The following is a 9,197-nucleotide window of genomic DNA, read 5'->3' on the forward strand; positions in this document are numbered from 1 at the left end:
GTGTGTGTGTGTGTGTGTGTGTGTGTGTGTGTGTGTGTGTGTGTGTGTGTGTGTGTACATACAGCTTCTAACAGCTTGTTCCTGAAGAACTCAATGTTGGCAAAGAAGATTGGTGAAGGTACGCGGAAGATTTTTATTCCTTTTGGTTCAAATATCTGAGAAAAAATGCACAGTGGACTGAAACCATTCAGCTTTTTATGTCATCAAATATTTATTTTCAATTAACAAACTGACCTCCAGGTAATCTTTGCGATTTCTGTACAAGTCAGTACCAGGGATATTAGCCAAGATGGAACAATGGGGGCTAAAGAGAGACAGGAAGTGTTCAAAAGATTGGTTTAGTGATCAAAAAAAGAATCTAAAGATTGTTGATTTATAATAACCAATTAAATTTTAACCTGTTTTTCCCCTTTTCCAATAAATGTAATAAATTTTGTATTTACAACTGAACCCTGAAGATGACAGTGAGCAGCTCCACACCCAGTCCCACAACCAAACCAAGGTCCAGTCCCAACAAGATGGCACCCAGGCACGTTCCAATCCACACCACCTGCACTCAAAACACCCACAGTCAAACACATCACAAAGTGGGCTTTTTAAATGATGATGCAGCTGAAATAGTTCCTGAATACCTACACACTCTGGCTTGTCCCTCCTCCATAGGTATGGTATTTCTCTGAACTGCATAAGCATCCCCTTCAGGTTGATGATCACCAAGGCACCCAAAACAGACTAAATCAGTAAAACAGAATGTTGGTGTCATAAAAATATCTCATAATCTACATTGTAAAACCCAATAAAGTCATTTACCTCAAAATGTTTGCTGAAACTGATTGCTCCGACTCAAAAGTAAAAGTCAAAGAAAAACATTTGATCAYGAACCTTTGGTTTAGAATGTACCGGTAGTGTTTCTTAAGTAAATAATGCTTTAGGTAAACGATAATCCTCTTTAATTCACTTGTCATGTTACAGAATGCTCTTTTTTTGTCTGATGTATCCCACAATACCCAGGTATGGTGTGCTCTTTAGTGGTAACACATAACTCAATAAATTACACCACATAGAACAGGGAAGGGGAACTAGCGGCCCATGAAGCCATCCGACCCACTAATGAGGTGGGCAGTATTTAACCAAATCCAAACTTCTGACTGACAAACAAACTGCATTAATGAATACACAATAACTATCAAACAAATATAGTTCTCTGTAAGAAGTTAAAGTTAAAACATTGCTTTTTTTATTAATTGATAAAATTATAAATCTTACTCTGGGAAGTGGTTCCAGCAAAAAACCGATCGCCACTGTTACGATCATTGCCATCATGGCTGAGACCATTCCTGCAATCTGTATTTAAAGTCAAAGTAAAATTTCATTTAAAGAAGTCTTGTAAGTGAAGTAAAAGGAAAGGAATTATAGAACAGATAGTGTATGATCAACTTTGTTTCCTGACCTGTGTTTTTCCTCCTGAGCTCTCTTGCACTGCAGTCCTGGAGAGTGCTGTGCTGGCTGCAAATGATCTAAAGCTTGCGCCAAACATATTGCTTATCCCAAATGCAATAAGTTCCTGAAACAGAATGAGATGTTAACATATGGTGTCCAGAAATGGTTGTCATACCTCCTAAACCTTTCCAAGTTTTCTTGCATTACAATGAAAACTTCAGGTAAAAGTACTTTTACTGGTATTACTTTGATAGACCAACACAAAGTAGTGCGTAATTGCAAAGTGAAAGGAAAATTAAATTAAATTGTAATGTTTTCACAAATGAAAATCTGAAAAGGATGGCAGGCATTGTATCCCGCCCGCAAAGTCAGTTCTTTGTAAAGCCACGTCTCGCTGCAAGTTGTTTTTGRTTTTTGGATTGAGCGAATGGGGAATCATCCTCAGTAATGAGGGTGTTGCTTCGGTTGGATGTGGTGAAGTAAGAGCTGAGTCGAAAGGCAAAGCTTTCAATTTATTGGTCTGTCTACATTTCAACCATCACATGATGCATGAATTATGACTGAAAGAACAAGATCCCAGATACAAGTGYGACCAAAATGAGCTTCCTTCATAGGGTGGCCAGGCTCAGYCTTAGAGATAGGGTGAAGAACTTCGTCATCCTAGGAGAACTGAGTAGAGCCTCTGCTGCTCCGCAAGTTGAAGTGGTTCCTCTGATTAAGGTTCCTCCTGGATGCCTCCCTTTAGAGGTGTTCTGGGCAACTCCCACGGGTAGGAGGCAGCAGTTTTCAAGTTTTGCTGCAGAGTCTTGGTTTGATTTAGGTCTGGACTTGGATCTGGCCATTCCAACGCATGAATATATTTTGATCTAAACTATTCCATGTAATTCTGGCTGGATGTTTGAGGTCTTCATTTCACTGAAAAGTGAACCTCTGCCACGGTCTCAAATATTTTGCAGCCTCTAACAGGTGTTCTTTCAGGACCGTCCTAGGTTTAGCTCCATTTGTCTTTTATCAACTCGAACCAACTTCCTGTTTCTGATGAAGAAAAGCATTCAAACAACTGATGCTGCTACCACCCTGTTCCACAGTGGGGATGCTGTGTTCACGGTGATGTGCAGGGACTTGTGGCAAACTGTAAACAAGAACTCTTATAGAACAGAGTTCTTGTTTCTAATTTACCTAATTTCCCTCTGGGATCAATAAAGTATTTTTGAATTTAATTGAATTGAATTATGGTTTTCTTTTACTAACAGTTTCTTCCTGCTATTCATCCAGGAATGTTACATTTGTGGAGTGTTTACTATTAGTTGTCCTGTGGAAAGATTGTTCCACCAGAGCTGTGGATCACTGCAGCTTCTCCAGAGTTACAGTGAGTTTCTTGGCTGTCACTTGAAATAATGCTCTGCTTGCCTTGTTTGTTACTTAAAAGCCTGATTTACAGTCCATAAGATATTAGAACTTGCTAATGACAACAATTTCACACTTTTCTACTCGCACCCCTCACTGACACCCTGTCTTGTACATTGCCCCATCAGAACTTATTATACGCTGGGCATTGCATGATTTGTCAGAGCTCATGAGGCTGGTTGTCTATGAAAAGTAGCTGCATTGCGCTGCTTTCTGAGAGCAGAAAAGTAGCTGGCTGAGGCTGCTAGAAAAAAAACTAACAACAAATGCTAACAACAGAAGAAAGAACAAAAACCAAATCATCTACTCTACAAATCTTAATTACTTTGAGTTAGTCTATCGCATAAAATCTCAGTAAAATACTTTAAAGTTTGTAGTTGTAAATTATAGACGTTACAGATTCATGAAGACAGCATATTTGTCAGTTAGTAAAAAGTTATCTTTGTTTTGTAGTAAACCTTTTCGTGTGACTCGCTTCAGTCATGACAACTTACAGTCAACCTTGACATAAAAGCAATAGTCCTTGAAACTTCTTCCTTCATAACCAAGTTTACGAGGTTTGTTCTTTTCATTGCTGACTATGAGTCATTGATTAACTCTATTTCTTTTCTTGGAGCCATATCAGGACAGTCAGTTGTCAAATATAACTCACCTGGTTGCCATCAATGGTGTAATCATGTTTGATAGAGTAGACTTTGGCAACAGAGAAGGCAACAGCAAATCCCACAATGGCTATAGGGAAGGCCTCTACAGCACTCTCCTGAAAGACTTCTATACTGGGTGGAATGGGAGACTCATACCTAGAAAGGTATTGTGTTTGATTACTGGTATGTCAATGATACATGATTATGATTCTCAATTGCAAGTCAAACAAAGAATATGTAAGTAACTTTAACTTACCTGCTAACCATTTTGCCAACAATTTCAACATTATACCTGTCCTTAAAGTTAAAGCCGTAAGATACTCCGCAAGCTATAATCGTCTGTAAAATACAAGTCACATTATTAATAACAGTACTGCCTCAGACAATAAATAACATAATCAGATATAATAGGTAACAAAACATAATACAGCCCAGAACATGCCAAATATGGACGATATAAGTACAGTGTACCAGGTCATTTCATAATACAGCCTAATCTTGTTAGGTACCCTGTAAGTACTAGGTATGAGCTTACTATGTACCAGACAGAAGTACTATGTATAAATCAAGGAAAAACAGGTATGTATTTTGTACATATGAGGTTTGAACTCAGTAAGTACCAGGTATGTTCCTGGTAAGTACCACAGATGTGTCTGGTAAGTACTTGGTATGTATCCTGTATGTACTAGGTATGTTCTGGTTAAGTACCAAATATGTAACCAGTATGCACATTGCACCAGGTACTAGATACAAATCTGGTACATACCAAGTCTGTACCATGCACACACCAAGTATTTCCTCTTAAAGTACCAGACATGCTCCAGGTATGAACGAGGTGTGCACACTGTAAGTACTAGGTACATACCTGTTAATACACATGTAGCATGTTTTTATTTGATGAAGTCAAAGTCTGGGTTGAGATGATGTAAGAACTGTTTTTGGCTCCTATAGGCACTTATTTAGTTTATTTTGCTCTGATGATACAAGCAGACACATTTTCTACACTCCTTTGGAAACAATAATCTGTGCACATAAGTTATCTTGAGCAAACAAAATAAAAAATATTGCTTGTACTTCCAATGCTGTGTGAATCAATTCAAAAGAAATTACCCCAGTAGAACTCACCATTATGGCCTCAATGGGTATGGGAACTGGTAGCTTGGCTTTGTATCTGTCACTTAACTCCTTCACRATGAACACCATTATCATAATCACTATAGACATCACCAGGTCACAGATRTTGGTGGAGGTGATCTGAACAAAGATCTTTTCCAAGGTCTGTCAAAACAGAACACACTCACATGTAATGTTTAAAACCATATTTCAGTACTACTGGGATCTTATGTCTCCAGCTCAGTTTGTGCGTGTATTGGAATTAAGTGAGTTAATGCTCCCATTCTGTTTAGTGCAAATCTTCAGTCTGAAGTCCTTTTTATTTTAGTGCCATRTCAAAACACTCTGCTTTATATAAAACCAATAAACATTTAGTTGTTAACTTGTAAGGGTATGAATCGTTCTTAATCATTTACAGTGAGGCAWTGGATTTGAAACAAGTTACTAAAACAGCTGCAGTCATTTTTCTTTTACTTATTTCCACCGCGAGCCACCTTCCCCCCTCTCCCTCCGAGCGAGTGGAGTACTTTAAAATGAGTACTTATACACTTTTACTTGGGTAAAATGCTTAAGTTGATACTTGAACTTSTACAGAAGTATTTATTAACCCTACTTCTACTTGAGTAATGAACTAGAGTACTTTTAACACCTTTGCTGATGACACCATATTGATAGAGCTTATCTSTGAATGTGGTGAGACAGCATACATGGAGGAGGTTCAGAAACTAGTAGGATAGGCTGCTGACAGTAACTTGGTTCTCAATATACCCAAGACAATGAAGCTAATTGTTGAATTCCGAAGGAGGAAGTCCGTTCTGCAACCTTTCTACATCAGTGCGTGGAGAGGATTTCTAGATTCAAGTTTCTGGATGTCCATGTGGATGCAGACCTCAAATGGACCTCTAACACCACAGAAATTGTGAAGACCCAGCAACACCTCTACTTTCTGAGGATCCTAAAAAATCAGCTTAAAGAGAGAACTGGTGATCATCTTCAATGGCTGCTCCATTTAATGAATGCAGATTTATTACATCTCTGTGGTTCTCCAAATGCTCCAAAGCACACAACATAACTCTGCAAAGGGTCATTAACATGGYCCTCCCAGGAGGGCTAATCCCAAATATCTTCCACCACTTGTCTGTGGTTGGGTTGAGAAAAACCCAGACAACCCTCTCCCTAGTGACAACCTACAGTTCCTCCTGGGATACCAAGGCATACCTAGGCCAGATTGGATATACAGTATAATCCTTCAAGGAAGTTTTCGGTCTGCCTCAGGGTCTTGTCTCAGTGAGACATGCTCGAAAAACATTTGAATGGTGTTGTCCCAGGAGAATCATAATCATATGTTCAACCCACCTAAACAGACCATTAGATATGAAGGAGCAGCAGCAGTAGTCCTACACATTTTGACTGAAGAATAAAACAACTATGACCACCTTAGCAACTCCATCCATCTATTTTTTAGACACTTTCCTATCCAGGTGTACAAAGACTTGTGTGAATTTTGTGTGAATTTACGGTCAAATCAAGAAAACAGTGTACGCACAAATAAATCTAAATGTATGAAACTGTGCAAGCACTTTACTTTTGTACATCCCAATGAATATGAAACTGAGTGCACATCAGACACATAGCTCATCTGGTTACTGATACAACAGACACCAATGACCTTCAGGCCACAACTCCTGGAACTTGAGTCTGCAATAGACACCCTGAACACTGCACATTTGGATAACATGTCCCCAATTTTCACTGGGAGTGGGACATAAAAAAACTCTTTTGGAGGTATGAGTTGAAGATATTTCAGAGTGCGCTTCTCCCCATTCACTACTACTTGTTGCCAGGTCTGTCCAGCAGCATCTTCTGTTAACATATTCTACTAAAGAATGATGATCAGTTAACAAATCTGCCCCACTCATTATTTGAGTATCCAAGACATATGGCTGCAGGTCAGATGATACAATTAAAAAATTCATCATCAACCTTTTTCCCAAGATGGTCTGAAACAAAATACACATGCCCCTTTTTCACTAGGGCCTCTTCACAATGGTTTGACCTTAGTTATCCAYGGTTCCAAGGCTTTTCCACTAGCAAGGATTCGTAGAACCAGACCCTTTTTTAGAACCTAATTTGCTGTGGTTATAGATCACTCTATGCTCCAACATAATGTATGTTAGGAGCAACCTAGAAAGTCCWCTAACACAACATCATTTGGGTTCAGACCAAGGAGGCCATTCCTCCAAAKCAATCCTCTCCAGATAAATATGTCAATGCTCACATGGGCATTGAAGTCACCCAGGAGAACAACAAAACCCTCAGACGGCACCATTTTTAGGGCACCATGTGGAAACTTAAAGCTRCAGAAAGTCGACCCTCTTGATCACAGAGAAGAACTCTAACACAGAGACACTCAGTCAGGGGCTTGTGATAATCCCTCACCTGCTCATTGTCTTTCTCCCTGAGCAAGTTCAGTGTTGAAAATATGTCCACCCTCTCTCCAGGATTTGGGCTACAGAAGAGGTGAGCCCAAACAAACCTAGTTGSTATCKCTCAACCTCACACACAAGCTCTGGCTCTTTACTCACCACACAGGTAACRTTTTACATCTGTAGAACCAGTCTATGGTGCCAGGAGATGGAATGGCCAGTTTCAATTCAGGCAGTTTCTTTTTGGAAATAATTTATATTGGCAATAATGCTGCTTTTGTCAGACTTATTGTATCATATCTCAATTAGTTGCAAGATAAAAACTGAACACATTTCCAAAATTAGATTACACAAATAGACTTACATATATTATAGATAATGGACCATTGATTCCTGGAACAGTCAACCCCAGCACAAACTTGAGCTGGGATACCAAGATGTGAACAGCAGCTGCTGTGGTAAAGCCAGACACTAGAGTGTCAGACAGGTACACAACTATAAAGCCCACCTGTAGAACACCCATGGCAAGCTGTATTGGAGGGAGAAGCATAGAGAATGAAAATACGCTTTTTAAGTATGATTAAGAGGGTTTATACTGAGAGGATCCAGTCTACCTGAAAAATCCCCATGAGGAATGTTACAGAAGAGGCCACCAAGACTCGACGCTGGTCTTCGCTCAGACCTTCAAAGTCTGTGATATTTGCATGTGGTCCTTCTTCAGGAACCAGGCGTATCACCACAGCCCCTACCATTAGACTGAGGACAGGGAAAGAGCCTGAGCAGGTGTAGAGAAAAGGAAATAGTTGTTGTGACACATCGCATTCCATCTTATCAGTGTATGAAGATGACACAAGTTTTCCAATCATATTTTTATTGGGAAAGAGTGATTCAAAATTAAAAGTAGTTAAATACTATTTAAACAGCAAAATGTTTGAAAATCCTATGGCAAAAGGCAAGCTAAATGTATTCACAAGGCTAGCTAAAAGTGGCAGAACAATAGGTAAAATTTAAAAATAACCATTTGGTAATGGCTCATAATTTCTTTTTTTCTGGGACTGCATAATTGCAGATCCAGATCAGTACTGTCTACTGAGACTCAGAGATTATGAATCAGTCAAAAACCTTTTTGAAAACAATTTGCAGGTCAGCCCACTTATACCTACCTAGACTATAAAGAACTAAAGATCCCAATGTATTTCTATGAGAAGCATATTTGTAAAAAGAGCTAAACATTTAGAAATGCATAAACAACCAAATTCCAAATATGTACAGTATAGTTTAATAGCTCATTTTTGCAATTTACTTGCTACATGTTCTATTCAAAAAATGAAAAACAACACTGTCATGATAAATCTGCATCCCATGGAGCTTTTATACATAAGGTTTCATTAAATATGTGTTTAGTGTAGTTTGGTTCAACTTACCTACAGATATGTGCCTTGAAGTTCCAAATATAAAGTATGTTAACATTGGGAAAAATGCTGTGTAAAGGCCATAGACTGGGGGCAACGAGGCCATCAGAGAAAAGGCAAGTCCTAAAAAAATGAAAAAAAGTATATACGGTATCTATTATTAATAACTTACATATAGAATACAGTGTTACTAAAATAGGCTATTCAGAAATGGGAGCTAACWTGATAAATGAACTATAGATACAAAATTATGTTTTTAGATTTGGCTGTTGATCTTTGGTTGTAAAGGCACAAAAACACTCAACAGATTTCATTCTAGCTGTTTCCTTTTGAAATCCAAAGGTCTTCGCTGATCAAATGTACTGATTACCTGGGCCCGTATTTATCAAAGTTCTTAGAGTGGAATTTTAGACTCAAGTGCTGAAAAATTCTTAGACTTACTCTCTTCTTAGACTTCCCTTACTCTCAGACTTAAGTGTAAAAGCAAGTTATCAAAGTTCTTAAATTTAAGAATCACTCTTACTCTCCCGAAAAGTTCAGACTGCTCCAGAGGACTCTTAAGTGATTAAGATTTGCCACTAGGGGTCTGAGATGGACCGAGAAGACAGAGATCACAGCTGTCCTCAAGAATACCCTGCACCACCTCAGAAACTGCACTGAGTGGTCCGGGGATATCCCACCTGAGTGTGATTTATGTACAGAGGAACTAAAATAAGGTGTGGAAAACAGGTTTAGTCATCAATACAAAATAATAA

At 38.7% G+C, this 9,197-nt stretch overlaps 1 protein-coding gene across 1 annotated transcript in view; it reads right to left on the reverse strand.

The window, feature by feature from the left end:
* The window catches only part of slc26a3.1 (solute carrier family 26 member 3), an 18,835-nt gene that overhangs the window by 5,672 nt on the left and 3,966 nt on the right, over window positions 1-9,197 (reverse strand). The window contains exons 3-14 of the mRNA XM_014020137.1: window positions 8,455-8,565; window positions 7,645-7,805; window positions 7,395-7,559; window positions 4,617-4,769; window positions 3,748-3,830; window positions 3,500-3,647; window positions 1,451-1,564; window positions 1,267-1,344; window positions 637-732; window positions 444-550; window positions 235-304; window positions 63-155 (exon numbers count right to left, since the gene is read on the reverse strand). Coding sequence (XP_013875591.1) covers window positions 63-155; window positions 235-304; window positions 444-550; window positions 637-732; window positions 1,267-1,344; window positions 1,451-1,564; window positions 3,500-3,647; window positions 3,748-3,830; window positions 4,617-4,769; window positions 7,395-7,559; window positions 7,645-7,805; window positions 8,455-8,565 — 1,379 coding nt within the window. The remainder of the gene's footprint in view (window positions 1-62; window positions 156-234; window positions 305-443; window positions 551-636; window positions 733-1,266; window positions 1,345-1,450; window positions 1,565-3,499; window positions 3,648-3,747; window positions 3,831-4,616; window positions 4,770-7,394; window positions 7,560-7,644; window positions 7,806-8,454; window positions 8,566-9,197) is intronic.

Source organism: Austrofundulus limnaeus, unplaced genomic scaffold (assembly GCF_001266775.1).
Source record: "Austrofundulus limnaeus strain Quisiro unplaced genomic scaffold, Austrofundulus_limnaeus-1.0 Scaffold241, whole genome shotgun sequence".
Classification (NCBI taxonomy): Eukaryota; Metazoa; Chordata; class Actinopteri; order Cyprinodontiformes; family Rivulidae; genus Austrofundulus; species Austrofundulus limnaeus.